We start from the raw sequence: 18,878 nt of genomic DNA, 5'->3' as shown, positions 1-18,878 counted from the left end.
CAGCCTGGTTTCTCCTGTCCCAGAGGTTAAGAGCCAGCCAAGAACCCAGCAGGCAGCACTTGTATGTTAAACCTGCTCAAATGCTCTCTACCCTCAAGGAATCTGGGCAAACCTGTAAGGTAAAAACAGGAAAGATCTTAATAAACCACCTTCTGTAGGTTTGCAAACATTATCTTGTCATCAGCCACTTCTTTGCACTTAGGAAAGCAAGACTGAACTTTGTATTTTACCTCCAAAGCAGAGCAGAGTCCTCCAATCCGGCAGCATTACATAAATGAGTTTCACACCAGTGGGGAGAGCCTAATAGATTTTGTAGGTCGGTGCTTGCAGTAGATATTTCTCTAAAGACTATGTTTTGAGTTCAAGGGAAAAAACCTGTGCTTCAACTAGATTTTTGCAGACACAGTCCAGTAAAAGTTAGTAAGAGTGGAGGAAAAACAGAAGGAAAAAGGAGCTCAATTGATTTGTTGTAAGCTGATCTGAAAATGTTTCAAAAATTCAGGGCATGTGAGGACAAAATAAAAAATATATTCTAGCAGAGAACAACTCAAAAATAAAAATAGCAGCAGTGGCTAAGAACAGTTCTTCAAAGGGATGTCAGACTTTACAATACTTTGTGCAGCAGCAGTGATTAAAAAGGCTTCGTGTTGTTGCTACATGGCGATATTAAAAACTAGCATTTATTTCTTTGGGGGGGGGGGGGGAACCCAAAACAACAGAAAAACATACAGCAGAATAATAAAATGCAACCATAGGAAGGTTGCTTTAAATCAAATTTATAAAACCCTGGGGCATTTTTCCTTGTTCAGTGCGGTCACCACAATGTCAAATTCTAATTTTCAACACAGGTCAGAAATGTCATAACTGGCAATGCAATGGATAACACGGGTGACGAAAATAATTTCTAGTAACTTAGCCTTTAAAATAAACAAAACTGGTGGCATTTCTTTATTGCTTTTTTTAAAGTTAAGACTTACGCTGCATATTAAATTTGCTGTTATAATGGACAAACTTTTATGCTTTATATGAGTCCTCTTGAGCTGCAACGTTTTCTTTCCCTGGGCTCTTAAGGAGCCAAGATGTCTGAAATGACTGCAGAAATCTCTCTCTCACTAGCCTGCAGGAGAAAGAAGGGGAAGCTTACTTTTCCTGCTCTGGGCACCATGACATATTTGTGAGCCTAATAACATCCTTGCAAAGTAGATAAAATATTAAGTATTATCTCTACATTACACCAGCAAAGAAATAGAGGGCCAATAGTCAGCCACCAGTTTTCCACAAGTACAAAATTAACCTTAGATTTATTATTTCAAATAAGAGGAGATGATCATCATGAATATTTTATAACATTTTCTGTAGCCTTAATAAAACAACTACATTCTCTCCATTTTTTAAAACTGCAAAGGGTTCACAACCATCATCTGTGATGCTCTACAGACCTTTACCAATAGCTGTGGCTCTGGAAATTAATCTTTTAATAATTGAATTTCAGACCAAAAATTGAAACTGCCCTATCAAAACATTTTATGTTTTTTACTGCATCATCTTAAAGTCCCAGACAAAGGCAGATGAACCCTGTGAGACTCCTGGCATCCCTGTACAGGCTGAAGTAGCAGCCAAACAACATGAAGCCAACGTCTCTCCTCCCAGGCTAGTATCTTATCTGCGTGCTGGAAGGAATTATGAAATAAAAGATGTTTTAGCTTCACAGGATGCTTATTCACACCGAACAGGCCAATGCTTTGGTTTCTTTCTCCTCCTCTGTCTCCATATATATTGGGGGGTGGGAAGGACCTGACTTCAAAATTTCATGGGAGTTACCCTCATTCATCAGCTGAAGAACCATATTCAAAACAACCAGCAGCAACAGAGACAAGCAATCCTACAACAGCAAAATGGATAAAGTCACTTTCCTACAGAATTGTCTCTTCTGGCCAGATTCTCTAGTGCCTAAACAGCAATTAGACAAATTCAAGGAAGAAATATCCATCAAAAGCTACTAAAATATACATACACCAAGAACTTCCCAAGGTACAGATCAATGAAGGACGGAAATGCACCAGGGACCTGCATTATACTGTTGTCTGCACATCTCCTGTTGACTACTGTCTGAAGTTGGATGTTAATTAGATGCATCTTTGATAAGACCCCAAAAATTTTATGCAATACACCTCATCTAAAGGAGCAAGCTAATTCTACAGCTTTCCCACTGTGGGAGAACCAAGAAACTGCCTTTTTCTAGCTGGCCACCTGTTTTTATAAGGTCCATCAGGGTTCCACATCCTTCATGCTGACTTCTGATAAGTTTGCTTGGATTTGGCTGATAGATTCAAAAGTTACAGGGGAAGGAGTAGGGACAGAGATATGATGTTCACATAAGCCTTGTTTCCTTAAGAAACCAGGTTAAAAAAAATCCACAGATGACGAGTTACAAGACGTTCTGTAATCTGCCTTTAAAACACCCAGGAATGAGGTGCAAAGTCCTAACAGGGCATATGAGGATGTGTTTGACAAGGAGCAAGTGCTTACATTAGGCAGAACATCATCATCTTTAAAAAATGATTCCATGATAAAAGAGAGACCCAGTAGCAACTCCAAAGAGCAGGAACCTGCTCACTCACAGACCTACCACAAGGTACAGGGCTATTCTTTCCTTTCTAAATCATCCCTTTTACTCTCTTCCAGACCTTAACAGACTGCTACAAAAATACCATAAATTATAGAGTATGAATGATGTCAAAGCCTGCTCTCAGATGGAGGCTAGGAACAGCAATCATGTATTCTTCAGTTTGGGAATACACAGACACAAATTTTGTTCACAGCCTATTAAAAAAGGTTCTGCACATCAAAGGCACCAAATACATGTTCTTTCAGATCTTCCACTCAAACAGCCCAGTCCAATGCCACAAACACAGGGAGAGAAGGGAGGCTGATAGGATGAAAAAGGAAAGTCAGGACCAAGGAGAACAGCTTAAGCCACTGAAATACACAGGGAAAGCATAAATGCAGCAGAAGGCCCAGTATCTACATACTCAGTCCAAACCACACGGTGTTATTCCAGCTGGCTTCCAGAGAGATCTGCTTCTGAATACCTGAATGTGACAAGAGATAATGACCATAACCCTCAAATGAAGACCTATAAATCTTCTCTTTGTGTGCATAAAGGATATTTGGTAATTCAGGCTGCTCTAAACTACAGTACCTGTCATAGTCCCAAGCAAGGAAACAGAAAAACTTGGGGAACGTGAACAAAATGGGATGACTTGTTTTACTCAGCCACACGCTATCCATCATCCACAAGGAGAATGTGAAGGCCAACAGTCATTAAGCCACCAGAGGATTCTACTGCTCTAAGGTGATCTTTTGCCAGGTAACACGTCATTAGAACTGCTTCACCACAGGGGAAAAAAAATAAAATAATAAAGCAGAGGAAATTATCAGAACCTTGATGCTGTTCTCCAGAGCTGTGTTCATCAGAAAATCTTAAAGGGGGTTAACTTTTGTCTACAACTAAACCAAAAACATCCTCAGTTGTTAACATCCCACATCTGGGAGCAACTTTGGAATTAAAGTAAATCTGAATCCAGATAACTGATCTGTCCATTACTATTATTTGTAGTTTCCAATCTGAGACCCTAGCTAAAATAGAAGACCAAACCCAACATCTGTTAACAATGTGCACAGTGATAGTGTTGGATTTCTTCTACCCTCCATTCCCCTACATAGGATAAATCTGAGAGCTGTACCTCCTGTTTTGTTTGGCTCCTTAAAGCAGTAAACGACAAGGAACGCCTTAACTCCACAAAGTGCTATGAAACTTCACTACACTGTATAAATGTTTTACATCAATAGTAATTAAGGGGTATGTTTTCAAGAAGTGCCTCTAAAAGTTACACACACAAAATTTGAGAGCACTGCAGCTAAATCACATGCACACGCTCACCAGAGTGGTATTTCCAGGTGTCTGCCTTAGAAGCTTTGGCTCTCAGAAGAGCCACTGCTGCATCTGTGCACAGCGTGAATACCTAAGTTTAAGCAAGTTCTCTGGAGTCTGCCCACGTACAGACAGCTTTTCTTCTAGCTGACTTCTCTAAGCCCACAGCTGAGGATGCCTGTCTTCACAAGGATCCTCAAAAAAGTTGCTCTGAATTCACTTCAAAGCAGATGTGCACAAAGACACTGCACAGACCCCACCTAGAAATAGAGTTGCCCTAATTTGATCTAATTAACCTCCTTTCCAGCACTGAATGTGTGGAAACAAACACAATGCATTGGAAAACCCAGCTAAGCAGGCTCTTTGGTGCTTTCACCTGCCTGCCGCAGCACATCTACAGGTAAAGTACAATCTCAGCCTTTTAGGTCAACCTTCTGAACAGCCAGTGAGGTCTGCATCTGAGAGCAGATGGCCTTCAGAAGGCATGTTCTTGGACCCACACCTCCATGAAGACACTAGGTCAGATGACAGTTGTGCACTTAACTGCACATTGAAGTCAGTCCAATGCTCCCTGCAAGCGTCAAGCTTTGTGGTGCACAACCACAGATAAATCCATGCCCGTTGCCAAAGGGTCCCCCAAGAAGAGTGACAGAAGGCAGGCCTTGTACTGGATGAATCACCTTGTCAGGACACATTTGGCTCGGCACACCAATAACAGCTCAACTATGCTTTTCAGCTGAAAAATGTCTTTTGTTCCTTCCTCCAAGGTTCTTTTTTCAATGCATGTGAAAAGTGGCACTTCTTTAGTGACATTCTGGACACTTCAGTCTGAATTTTTTTCTCAGAAAAAATGTTCTCAAAATGTTTAAAGTTTTTTTCTTATCCAATTCCTCACTTTTTTCCCCCATTCCATCCCACCCTGGAAAGAAGCAAGAATTGATAGAAAATTAGGAAACTTCATCAGATGTGATCTTCTTTTCCATCTTCCCAGTAAATGTTAAGTTCAATCATCTTCCACCTGCTCTTTGTGTTAGCAGCTTCACTGAGTACTGAGAATTGAGTAAGTGCTTTCTCACATGTAGAGCCAATCCTCCTCAGATTGAAGTCCAAACCATGGTACAGAAACACCACAGAGTTCACCTTCCTACCATCCATGGTGTCAGCATTGAAGAATTTCCTCTGGTGGAACACTGTGAAGCATCCCACTTGCACACAAGCTGCTACAAATTCTAGCCCCTGTAACGTATCACACAACAGGTTATTTCTGGCACTGCAGAGAAAAATCCCAATCTGCACCCACACAATTCCAAGGCTACAAATTCCACATGGCAAACTTTGTCTAAGAAAGGATTAAAAAGTCCCATGTTTTAGACATATAAAAGAAGGTCTTAATGACTGCACTATCAACTGTACTGTAACAACTATGCCTGAATATAAATCACATCGTGTGAACTAATGCATCACTTTTCTGTCTCAGAGCACTCCAACAGAGAACATGTGTTCCAGCCCTGTTTCACACTTCTCTTACATAGGCAGAGCAGCACATGGTTCCGGTATTGTCCTTAGTCATTCAGGTATATGATGCCCATTAACTGGAATGGACCTGCACAGTTGTGTTCCAATGAATCATATGAAAAATCAGTCCCCAATAGGAAACTATTTTTTAGCGAAGTGCACAGCATTTCCAACTACCCCATTAATAATAAAGGTGTGTGTTAGCACTCATCAAAAATGTCCCCCAGAAGACTAAGTCTCTGCAGGAAGAGAGATAGCTGTACTGTATATTGCTTCAGCAGGCAATTGCTCAAGCAATACTGCTTCAGCGCCATAAACAGACACTTTCCAGTCATAACACAAGTGCAAAATGCCCAAAACAGGCAGGAATAAAACTGGAAGAGTCACCAGGTTGGCCTAAAGCTACAACTGCTTTCTCACTCTGGATAGAAAGATCACTACCAGGCCTATGACTGGTCTAGTACTGAATTTGGTGGAACTTTTTTGGAGAAGTCATACTGACCCATGAACTGCCACGCTGGTGCTTACCTCTCCCTTCTTCCCTGCCAAAAATGTAATTGGAAACTTAAATGAGACTCAAAGCAGACATAGGAGTTCTTCTTGCATCAGACAAAATAGACTGGACATCTTTGAGACAAGGAACAGCTTTAAGATTGCCAGAAACAGGAGGAGGAAACATCATCTTCCACTCTAGACTTGAATCCTGCTCCCTCATAAGGAAACCAGAACAGAGGCAAATCAGCATCTCCTTCCTTGCGTCTACAGAAGGACAGCAGAGACACCTTTCTCACTCTGCTACCCCTGATCCAGGTCAGCCCTGCTGAATGCAGGAAAGGGCAAGTCCATTTTATCAAGAGTATTTGCAAGGGAAGTCTAGGAAGAATCAATATGATTTTAAAGTAATAACAGAAAGGTCGTCTTTGTCCGGCAGATACATTGAGAGCCTGCATCTTGAGCACAAACTGCATGCCTTTGAATAAATGCAGTGTTGCCGCTCAAAAGTGCCTAGGACGCTCTCACTTACAGCTCTGCCATTGCTGTGTAAGCCATACCCTGGGTATTAGCTAGGCATAACATTACAAATTCCATCTTTGTGCAGTGAAATGTGCCATTCGCAGAGGGCCAACCCAAATTTGTAGGGCCACTGGGGAGTCCCACTTCACCTTACTGCAAGAAAAAAGATTTTCAGTCTCACTAAGTAGAGTTGGTCCACTTACTTTTGGTGAATAATTTAACTGGTCAGTTAAGCACTTGACTTTTCCCCACACACATTTGCCACAAAGAGATAGTGACTTTTTTTTTTGCAGGCATTTTCATTATTCATTATTGTGATCATCCAGCAGCAGGTTTGTGTGAAAAAATTCCTACCACCAGTTGTTGAACAAACAGCAAGCCACAAATTCACTTTCATGGGTGAACTCTCACGCAGGTAGCTGAGCAAAAGCCCATCAATTTCCAAATGTGCAGAAGAAATAATTGAAAACTTTTAAAACCATCAAAAAAAAAAGGAATGCAAGCTTTGGAAGGATAAAAGTTTGCTCAGAACCATCTGTCACTTTGGAATATTATTTTACCGCATTTAACCAAGATCAGATATGTAGCTGCCTGCCTGAGAGGATGGGGAAGACAATGTATGCGGAAGAGTGCTGAAAGGACAGTCAAAATGAGGAATATCTCCAGAAGAGTGCCAGGAGCTCATGGCACACCCAGGTCATTTCTTAATGAGCTGTATGCAGCACCAACTCTTTTAGGAAAAAGAAGAAAAGAAGGCAGCATGCAGCTCCATGCTGCCATGATAACAGCAAGTTGAGTGAGCTTAAAGCCACCACCTCAGGTGAATCAACGCAAGTGAGGCGAAGCAGCGGGCTGCTGGAGAGCCGTGCCATGTGTGAGCACAAGGCACAGCCCAGCCATCGCCTGGAGGGCCAGGCAGCAAGGAAACCTTTCTGCGAGAAGGGCTGGAGCTAACGAGCACGACAAGGCAGAGGAACTGAAAAGCAGGCAGAGTAGATGTAGAAAGCTACCAAGTTACTGAAAGCATCTCTACCAACCTTAGCACCAGGCCAGGTTCAGTGCAAGACCTGCTGCCCAGTCACCACTGGAGGAAGAGATCGGTCCATCAACATTATGGCTTGTTCTGCGCAATCTTTGGCAAATTAACATCCCTCCTCCCCACCCTACTGTCTTAATTTCCCCTGCCAAGTAGGGGTATTTTTTCTCAAAAATCTTGGCAAACTTCTTTATGAGGCATCTTTAAAGCTTGGGAGATAATTCTTATTTAGATACATAAGACTGGGAGAGACTTTTTGGCCATTAATTTCAGCCTTCTGCTAATTTCCAGCCTTCATTTATTCATGGCCTGTTCATACCCATTTGTCTGTGTGCCAACATGCTGTTTCAGTTTAAATAACTCTTCTTTCCTACATTTCCCTTCCCAAGATGTATTTGGAGCAGCAGCCATGTTCCCATCTTGGCTAGTCTACACAAGCCAAGCTCTGTCAGTCCCTTCTTGCAAGGGTATGCACTCCTTTGCCCTGGTCCCCATGGTGTCCTTCCTGATTTAAATTCATCCCTGCTGCCCTCAGTTGTTCAGAACTGTACCCATACACCATGGCATACTTAGGTACTGCAGTTTCATGGCTCAGCTGCCCAAGGATTTGACCCAAAGAGACTGAATCAGTCCCTGACAAAAGGGCCAAGGACTGCACCAGCTCCCTCTCCTGCCAGCTAATGACTCCCCTCATGCTCCAAAATGCTTTGAGACGCCAGATAAAGGGGAGGTCCCACACTCTGGCCACAACTGCAAGGCTGCCATACCGTCCCTTCCAGCACAAACAGAAATCCACACAAAGCCTGGCCCTACTCCATTAAAGAATACATACCTGGTCTTGCCAAAATTAGTGGGCAAAGGAGTATTTATGAAATCTGTTTTGCTGAAATTACTTCATGAGTTATTGCTACTGGTGCTGATACACAGCCATACTTTTTTTTTTTCCTGAACAGATTGACAAGCCTGCAAGGAGAAGCAACTACAACAGGAGTGCATCCTATACCGTGACATCCACTTCTGCCCCCCGAGCTGGAGGGGAAAAAAAGAGATTGTTAAACCTACAGTTTGCAATCCAGCCCCACTGCAGCACAGTCTCCCTAAAAGAAGGGCTGCGAATAACTCTACTATGGAAAATCCCTCTCCACTAGGGAAAGGAAGGGCTTTGAAATAAACCTCTTTCCAGCCAGGCCTGCATCTGGAGTCCTCGCAACCCGAACTCTATGGGGTGGCACAGGGCAGCTGCCACAACTGGTACAAGCTGAAACAGCCCTGAGAAGACTTCAGGTCACACAGAGACCGATTCAGACACCACTGCCTCCATCCCAGACTCCCTCGAACACAGCTCGATGAAATCAGCTTCATCCACCAAAAATTTCAAAGTGCCTTTCCTCGACTGCTCCTTTCCCAGTCTCTCCCATTGCATGTGCTCTGCACAGAGAAACTGAGGGCTCTGCGAACGGCTCGAGAAGCAGCTGGGTGCCTCCAGTAAACAGACTGAGACTTTGTTCCTCTCGCTGGAAGTGACAAGCCACCGGGAGGGCACAGTGTTCAGTAAGCACGGAGACGATCTGGGCTTGCCATGTGATTCGTACTGCAGCAGTGCTGCTGGCACAGCTGCTGTAATAACCAGAAGAAAATTCCCTCCAATGTTTCGGAGTTAGATTTCCCCTCTACAGCCTTTTACTCTGCTCAGAGAGCTGGAGAGATGAATTGCCAAGCACTGATGCTGGCTCAGCATGCCTGTAATCCCAGTCTTATTATGCAAAGCAATTAAGCATGGACTTAACTTTAAACACATTGTCAAAGCCCAGTGGCTTAGTGCAAGTTCAGACTTAAGCAGATGCTTAAGTTCATTGCTGACTTGAGGCTTGACTTGCCAAATTAAACCACAAAACCTCACTTGAGCTGTTCTAGGGAAGTAAGAAAACACAAAGCTTATTCTTTTCAGCAACTGTGCTAATGTTAAAGACAGGTTCAGCATTTCTTCCCAGATGCCAACCACCACTAAGGACACACGCTGCTGTAAGGGCTTTCCTTGGCTGACACATCTGACCACACAGCTGCACCAGAGGGGTGGTCACCCAGTACCGTGCTGCGTGCCCAGGAACACAGCCAACAGTCCCACTGCTGCATAGGCATGAAACACCACTCTCTGCTTCTAGGGGCTTACACAGCTCCAGGGTCTCAAGGCAGGTCGGAAGGAGAGAAGGGGATTTTGAAGCAGCACGGGACAATGTACAAAGGAAGTGGTTTAAAAGTCTAGCAAGTGTCTGCTGGAGATTCGCATTCATGACCTGCTGTGGCGGGAATCAAATCCTCCAGACATGAATGCGTGTTAAGAGAAGTTCTCCAAGCACGATGAAAAGGAGAAGGTGATGGCCCATGTGAAGAGCTAGGAGAACAAGCGCAGCCACTGCATTCTCAGGAGAGTTAATGCTGTGCTCATCTGGGCCTGAGAAAACAGCATTACAGAAATGCAGATCTGCGATGCTGAGAGCCAGGACAAGACATAAGACTTTGTGGATGGTGGAAAGAACTCCGTCAAAAAGACATTACACAGGCAGGAACTGCTTAACTTGGAGGTGGACTTGGTGAAGCTGATGAAGATTATTGACTGGAGCAGTTTTAATTCAGTGGAAGGCACAGAAAAGGTGTTAGGACAGATTGGAAGGAGAGGAACTTTGTAGTGTGAAAGTAAAAAAGCTTTCAGTACTGAGATGAAAGGCAGATGGGGTGGCAGTTGGAAAGAGTGAAAAAAGAAAGAAAAACCAAAAACTGTACATACTTTTAAGACTGGAGATACTAAACATGATTGTATTACCAGCAAAGAGTCAGAGAAGAATGAGAAGTTATGACAAAGCTCAGGAGAGGGAACAGGGAGCTGTTGTGTAGATGGAAAAGCTGGATCAGACCAAATGAAAATGCACACGTTGAAACATGAAGCCAATGGGTCACAAACATGGGGGCACCATCAACAGCCCCAGGTCAAAGGCTGGAGCATCTGATCTACACCAGCACCATCCCCTGGGAAGTTATGGAAGAACTTTGAAGAAATTCACTGGAAGAGAGACACAGTCCCTCTTCCTTCCCACAGAAGCCAGAGACCTCATACATACTCTGTATAATTTAAATGGAGGAATTGAGGGATCAATCCATGATTCCAAAGGTACAGGGTGACTGGGATCAGGAAGAGCCCTTTTCATCTAAGGAACAGGTGGAAGGAAAAACCCAACATCATATCTTGCTCCAATTCCTGTGTTTTCTTATGCAGGATATGGGGTTGGGGTTTTTTTGCAATATACATGGATGCAAATATCAGACCAAAATACATGCTTCTGCTTAACCAGATACCTTATAGAGAAATAAAAAAAAGGAAAATACCTTCTTTAAGGATAAATGAAAATGACAAGCGCCTGACTTAAAATTAACAAAAGAATCATCAGATGTATACTCCCAAGTCTGAAGTAGGTTAGTGCACACAAATATAGAAGATGAAGCAAAAGTCTCTAGAAAATACTGCAGTTCTTTATAGTAACAGTTTTTGAACACTACAGTCCTCTGACATTAGATTTCATGACGATTTGTGACCAGTCCTTAGCTTTCACACACAGAAACCTAGGCATGACCTCCTGTTAAGCCATGGAACACATGCCAGTCCACTAAGGGAGGGATATAAGTTACCAGCACAATTCACAGAGCCTTGGGCTTTTATTTTTTTTGGTCATTTTCCAGGACCCCTCAAGAGTGAGTAGAACAGCAGCCAGCCACCCCCTGCTTTCACCTTTTCTCATCAAAAGAAATCTCCCTGTCCCTAGCAGGGCACAGCAGTCTGGGGACAAAGAGAAGCCTCAAGGAAGGTGGTGACCATCAGCACGCTGTCATCATCCAAATAACATTCTCATCTGGTGCCTGGCCAGCTCCCTGATCAGACCTGGGGGGGGGGGGGGGGGGGGGGGGGGGGGGGCGGTGTGTACTCAAGAAACAGCACAAAGCCATCCTGGGGACAACAGTTCATCCTCAGCTGCTCTTTTCCTCAGGCACCCTTCGGACGCAGGCAGGAGCAAGGTGACAGCGTAAGCAGATGATTGCACATGCTACGTGTTTGGGCATATGACAGGACAACAGCTCCTCTGCCACTGGGGAGGGCAGAGACACAAGATACCTGAAAGTTTGCGCACATTGCATGCTCTCCAGCAAAAGCCATGGGCATTGTTCAGTTGCACTAAAACTGTATTTGGATAGCAGTGACAAAATCATGCCCTTGCCAAAATAAACTGAGATATCAAGTACATTAATAATTAGTTGTACAAACTTCCCACCTTGAGTGTTTACATTTTGACAGTGCTGTAGCTGCACTGAACAATTAGCTAGGAGAACTGTCAACAGCACTTCGAAGCAACGCCACTCGAAGGCAATCCTTCAGCCTATACACAGGAACAGAGTAAGATCTCCGAGCCAGGACCTCCAAGAGTGAGTCTCGCTGCCTCAGTGCCAAGAGGCTGTGTATGTTCAAGATGCCTGAAAGATGCCTGTTTTTCCCCAGGTAGGGGCAGAACATTTTTGTTAACATCCTAACACATTAAAGCACTTTATAAACCCAAAACACACAGCCGTAAGGATAAGGCAGACATTCACCGACTGCAAGCACTCCAAAAATTATGATGATGGTTCCAAAACTTACAAGGCTGCTTTAAAAAGCATTCACAGCTTAGAAGGGGTACATAGTTTTCATTTACCTGAGGGCATTTAAGTATTGGGATACCTCTAGGTTACACACTTCCAGTTTTCCTCTAAGCATGATGACCACAAATTTTGTTTTTCTTCAAACAGCAAAACCTGAGATTCAAATCACTTCTGTTTTGCCTCAGCACCCAGTCCTCAAAGATACAAAAGGCTAGGAGATTTGTAATAAGATCCCAAGAGTCAGCACTTTTGAAAGCCCTGGCCTCTCCCAGCATGCTTTATCTAATTTTAAGCAGATGCAATTTGTAGCATCTGCAGAACCTGGTCCTGGTCCTGTCCGGGCAGTCCTCTCCTGGCCTCCCCGATGCATGCATGCAGCGCCACTTGCATTACCAACACTGAATTCAGGTCTGCATTTTGATAGAGAGTGGGAGTGTTACTGCAGACTGAAAAATTGCATTCTGCCACTGAAGCAAACTTGCGACAAAGTATTAAGCCAGTGTCCTCATCCTTCTCTGGTAAATCACTCTGTAGAGATCCTCTGGAGCTGCTGCAGGATTTGGGACACAAGGCCCACCTGGCTCAGACTTAAATGACTGTCATGCATCCTTTCCTCCAGATTGCTCCGAGCTTCTTTCCAACTCCTCTGACTACAGACAAACCAACTGACCTCACCAAACGATCATGACACCTGCCATGCAGTTAGCATGCTACAAATAACAGCTGAATAAAACCACTGGGCTTGACTGTTTGTTTTTTCAGCTGACCATTACACAAACAAATTTATTTTTTTAATGGGTTCAAGGCATGGCTTTCCTCCCTGTCATAAAAAGCCCACAGACATCTTTGTCTGATATTAGCAGTTTATTAATTGTGCTTTTTGTGTATTAGAGCTGGAGAGGACTGCACTGGCTGTTCTGGAAAGCAGTTCACCTCCTTTGATTCCAAGGGGAGTTTAAATACACAGAAGAAAGTCTGCTCCTTAGTGCTCACCTCACTAAGGTGGGTTATTTTACCTTTCCTTTTTTTTTTCTCCCGACTTTGCCTCCATTCCCTTTTTGTCTTTTAAGCTGTGGCGTGGCATGTCGTAGCTTTTGCAAACTGCAAAGTAACTATTAGACAGTAAAACCCCAATGCATCCATTTCCTCGGTGTTAAAAATGAATCATTTCTCTTATTAGCCTAACTTTCCCCATTAAATAGCTCCACAGAGCACTGGGACAGCCACAATCCCAGAGAAACCCACCAAGCTTCTCCCAGCTGCTAGAAACCCACCGCTCCTAATTAAAAACTTCAAAAGCAAAAATAGTTAATTTCTGCAAGGACCAACTGCTTTAATTTCAGTTGCTTCTTTTAAGGCAAAAAAAAAAACCCAACCCACAACAAAACCAAACCAAAAACCCCAAACCAACACCAAGCCCCTAAAGCACAAGTGTCTCGTATTAAAATGGCACGAAGGAAAACCCCTCGGTAACTCCCCACTTTTCTGGAATAATCTAATTAGTTTTGTGAGGAAGATGACTAATCCAGGAGCTTCACGCTGAAGCGGCCGCCCGGGGGGACCCACCGCGACCGAAACTTTCCCGGTGCGGCGCGGAGCTACCGGTGAGCAAAACCCCCCGCGGAGGGGGGGGGGAAGGGGCGTGTGTGGAAATGTTTGTGTGGAAATAAAGAATAAACCTAAAAACGACACTGAAAGGTCCCCAGCAAAGCGCTGGCTGCAGGATGGAACCGCGGACGCCGAAGTTACGCGGCGAAACGCCGTCTCTCCCCTCTCAGCCACGCTCCTCCACCGGCCACCCGGCCGCCGCCGCTGGCCCGACCCGCCCCCCCTCCCCCCGCCGCAGAGCCAGCGGCTCGCCCGGCCCGCCGCGTCCCCTGAGGGGACAGCAGCCCCGCGGGCGGGGAGCCGCCCTTGGCCCCCCACACGCACCCCCCGAGGGAACGGGGAGGCATTTTGGGGGGGACCACGGGCACCCTCAGGGCTCTGCCTGCACCCCCACACCCACCCCCGCCAAGGGCCGGGAGAGCGCCTTACTTTTCTGGCTGGAGTAGCCCGGGTAGTATCCATAGTAGCCCGTGATCCGCAAGATCCTGTCCTCGATGGTGGCCACGCCGTTGGGTGCTGCCTTCCCATCCATAGAGGGCGGGAGCCGCGCGCGGGGCGGCCGGGCGGGACGCCGAGCCGAGCGGAGCCGAGCCGGCAGGAGGAGGAGGAGGAGGAGGAGGAGGAGGAAGGCGGTGCGGACACAGCCGCCGTAGCTTGCGGTGCCGCCGGGGCGCTCGCTCTGACTCCGCCGCCTGGTGCAGGACGGGCTCCGCAGCGCGGCGGCCCGCACCCAGCCCGGCCTCTCTCTCCCCCCCCCCGCCGCCCGCCCAGCCCCGGGCGAGAAGCGGCGGTGCAGGGGAGGCGGGGGGGGGAGCAGTAATTCAGTCGTTATTTAAAGGCAGGGGTCGGGGCAGGAGGAGGTGGGGACGGCGGGTTGGTTCCTCTGGGCAGCAGCTGAGGTGGGAAGGAGCTGTGAGGGTCGGCTCCGTGGCCCCGGCAGATGAGGGGTCTCTCCTCAGAGCAGCGGGCCCTGGCTCAAGAGGGTTTGGTCTGTGTAGAGAAACCCTGGTGTCACCCTGTTCCTGCCAAGCCCCCAAATCCTCCCCAAGCTGGGGACTGCCCAAGGGACACAGTTGTCTGTGGAGTTGAGTGGGGTTTCTCCAGCTTGGTCAGCATTTACTTCCCCACACACCGGTTGCTGGAGGCTTGACATCGGTGGGGAAGATGTCCTGCGATGGAACCTATGAACCACAGACCTGCAGGTCCAGATCCTCAGATCTGTCCTCCCAGGGGCTGCCCACAGATGTCAGGGAAAGGACAGAGACCACATTTGGCCTCAGAGGACTCGGTGGGGGAGGAAGGTTCCACGGCTGCGTGCTGTCCATGTCCCACCAGAGGAGCCCCAGCTAGCTGCCTGTCACTCGGGGACACACTGCCTCGGCTGTGGCAGCTGTGCTGCCCCATGCTCCAGTAGAAGGGGTACGTGCCCTCTGCCACGCAGGCAGGTTGTACGCTTGCTCTAAGATCTATCCATTGGATATCCTCTAAATCTTTGTCTGCATTTGAAAAAAAAAAAAAAAAGAGCTGAGAAATTCACCGTTTGGTTTTGTAACTCATTAGTAACAATCAGGCTTTGAATGACTTGACTTTTCCTGCTACTAGTCCTTGCTGGCTTCTGTCTGCTAGACTGAGACCATGAGTAACCAGCCTTTTTTCCCTCCAAGATGTATTTCTGTCTAGTAATCAATTCCCTTTTTTCCAGCCTTTTTATTGTTTTCTGGCTCTGTCACCTTATCTTTACCCACTCCTTCTCTGTCCAGCCATTTCCATTAACTGGTGTATAGGGGATCTGGTCAAGCCATTTCATATCCCTCGCTTCCTCCTCTGTTGACGTTCATTCTTCTCCCTTCTGTGCTTGGCTAAATCAGCTGATGGCAGTGAGCACAAACAAATAATAGATGTATTAAAAATAGCCGTTGCTGTGGCTTTGCATGGGGAGTCATTAGCTGGTTAGTGTTCATACGGTGCTTTGAAGATCAATGTTTTCATGTGTATGAATGCAGATATAATAAATGCTTTTAAGATATTAAATACTCTTTTGATCTTGATTTCTTGTCTCCTGCCACGCTGCTAGGTAATACTAATGGCAGTTAAAAACCAGTGATAAATCAACCACCTATAACTCAAGAGTTCAAGGCATAGCTCATTCCACAGCTGTTTCACTCCCTTTTAGGCTGGCTATGAAACAAGCTTAGTGACTTTTAATGTTTTTCAATTTATAATTATTTTTTTTCGTATTTGTCCAACAGAAGCACAGACTCCTGCACGGTGAATTTACACCAACCAACAACAGACATTTTCTTTTTACTTCTGATCTGTGGAGTGTTACAAGCAGCCCGCACCCCTCCAGGGTTTCACAGACTGTGGGACAGAAGTGGCCGGAAGCCAGACCGTGTATTAGTTGGCTTTGGGTGATGCTGGGTCAGTAGGAGCTGGTAAGGTTCTGACCCCTTCTGCAGGATTAAAATTCTCTGTCCTAGTTAGGGAAGCACAGTTGATGCAAAAATCACTTGCCTCGTGTGTTGTGTGGAATCTCTGAATAAACCACAAGTCGTCCCCCCCTTCCCAATTTCACCTCCAGTGGGAGTTGGTGTTATAAGAACATTACCAGCATTGATCTCAGCTTCAAAGTCAAATTTCGGGACTTAAAAGTGTTACTTTGCAGAGAAGGAAAGAAATGACTGGTTCATTTGAAGGTTAAACTAATATGCCCAGAAACAACTCTAAGCTTCAAATTCTTTCCAAACACCTTAGTTCTGGCTTAATTTTTCATCTCCTCTCTTCCTTTTATCCCTACACTTTCAAGGACATGCTGTGCATGTTTAAACATCACTAGATAATAATATAAGCAAAGCCATTCTTGAAATTGCTCCTGACTATGGTTCCCTTCCAACATCACTCTATGCAATAGATGCACAGTGGTACCCTCTGTCTCTTTGAAAGCTTATAATGAATTGAGGCTTCGTATTGTTTCTGAATTCTTACTGTGCTGACAATTTTTCTTTTAAGAAAAATCAAGCAGATTGCTTTTTTTCTGCAATTAGGCTTTTTGTAAGTTATGGTTAAAGGAGTGCAGAGGAAGCCTAGCTGAATAAGATGTATAAACTGCCATTTATTACCAAGAAAAAGACACTTACATGATTAGGGGCACATGGGGACTTACTTGTTTCATCTTTTCAAGTTAAGATGCCCATCAAAGTCACCAGTTGCATAAATATGCTAAAGTGATTTTGCAGAGAGATTTGTGTATTTACCATTCTGACTAAAATCTAAGGGTTGATCCAGAAAAGAGCTTTAAAAGCATCAATTTAACCTGGAGCTTGTTGTATAGGTGGAATTTCCCCCACACTCTACAAATGAGTGTCTTTCTCTAGAGAAAGAAAGAGACTTACACCATTAATGGCCACAGAATTTGGCCACAGTTTTTAAAAAAAAAGTCATATTTAACTCCAGGCCATATGTTTGCAAAAATAACCTCTCGAGTGAGAGAACAATGTAAATGTCTCCTGATCTTCTTGCTGATTCTGCAGACAAACAGTCCCAGTGTCTTTTTTGCTGCTCACAGCTTTCTCGGACAGCCTCAAACAGAAAGGAACAAGAGTCTGGGTGTATTTCACAGCTGCCTTTCAAATCCCTCTGGCTGGTGCTGTCGTGAAACGATGAGTATCCTCACATGAGTAGAGCCTGAAGAAGATGACCTTTCCTTGCATGCCTGTTTTCTGACCACATTGGCTCTGGTTCTTTCTCCAAGAGGCATCATTTCCTCTTTCTCGGTTCCTTATTTATGTTGCAAAGTACCCTAAAGACCCAATGATCATCAAAGCTCAGTAAATCCCCACATTGGACAAACGGCCCAAAGGATTTATGGAAAGATACAGCACGAGAGGGGTAGTAAAAATGCTTAGCATTAAGTGACTGCCTGAGGTCCTAAAGCAGATCAACCACAGCCTTTGAGGAATACAACCCAGTTCTCCCATTTCCCAAGCCAGTTCTGTCTCCTTCTCCATCACTATTTCCTCCTTCTCTACGTACCTCCCAAGCCCACCTGAGGTAAGAGAAAGAGGTGATTTCTGTCTGTGAACAAGGTTACTGCCAATCCTGCCGTCTCATCTCTTTGAGGAGGTTCTGACCTAAGCTGTTATCAGTAGTGAGCTGTAAAAAACACAGGCAGCTTCGGTCTGTCAGTGCCTATTTCTTTCTGAATGTGGCTTACCTATGAGTCTGTGAACATGTGAAAAAAGAAAAAAAAAACCTGACACAGCGAGGAATGTTTAATGCGAAGTGGCTCCTTTAAGTGAAAAATTAATTACAAGTTGATCATTCCAAATTAACTGTTTTCATTCCAATATACTATTGGGTTTTTTAACAAGAATGTGTCACTTTGGCTTGGACTGCAATTTAGCAAGAATCTTTAAAAAGTCATGGCAAATAGGACTGTTCTCATGTCATTTGGAGAAAATTATTTTGTGTGTTATGGGCCCAGTTACACCAATCTGGTGTAAAACTAGCATAAATGTGAAGAAGCAGGACCCATGGAGAGGCAAAAGAAAGTCTGTAGCATTTAAAATTCCTCTAATTGTCCTCTTCAGTGGTACCCATGAAAGTCACTGGAGCATAGCCAGTTCCTGCACACTCTGCCTCGCACACATCAGGGGTGAAGGATGGACTTCACTGACGTCGAGGTCAAAAAGGACTCATTGACAATATGAAACCATTTAGTGTAAAGATGCCTGAAGCTGGCAGCTTGGTTTTAAGAGCTTTTCCCCTCTGTTTGAAAACTGGGGAGATTCAAGCTTGGAACAAAATTTAAAGTCCAGTTCCAAAATATCTCAGAGCATCACCAGATATTAAAAGGTTTTGATTTGGCAATGAGCTAGGCAGCTTTTTTAATGCCAGCTGATTTCATTGAAGAGGGGCAGAACAAGAAACAATCAATTCTTTCTGAAACTAAGACACAAAGATGGTCTTAAGGATGGAGGAGAAAGCTGCCAGAAAAATAACAAAATGAATGTTGAAGAACAAGAAAGAGAAATGAGAATGAGTGGGAAAGGAAAAAACAGAAAGAAACAGAAATTTGGAAAAAGAGGA

General features: G+C 44.8%; 1 protein-coding gene across 3 annotated transcripts in view; it reads right to left on the bottom strand.

Annotated features, from left to right (window-relative positions):
* The window catches only part of SLC35F4 (solute carrier family 35 member F4), a 131,466-nt gene extending 117,003 nt beyond the window's left edge, over window positions 1–14,463 (bottom strand). For all 3 annotated transcript variants that reach the window (XM_054828783.1, XM_054828786.1, XM_054828787.1), the window contains exon 1: window positions 14,220–14,463. In XM_054828783.1, coding sequence (XP_054684758.1) covers window positions 14,220–14,322 — 103 coding nt within the window. In that variant the 5' untranslated portion in view covers window positions 14,323–14,463. The remainder of the gene's footprint in view (window positions 1–14,219) is intronic.
* Window positions 14,464–18,878: the final 4,415 nt, after the last annotated feature.

This window comes from Grus americana, chromosome 5 (genome assembly GCF_028858705.1).
Source record: "Grus americana isolate bGruAme1 chromosome 5, bGruAme1.mat, whole genome shotgun sequence".
In the NCBI taxonomy this organism is placed as follows: domain Eukaryota; kingdom Metazoa; phylum Chordata; class Aves; order Gruiformes; family Gruidae; genus Grus; species Grus americana.
Note: the sequence above shows the minus strand (reverse complement) of the source record. Positions and strands in the feature narration are given on the sequence as shown.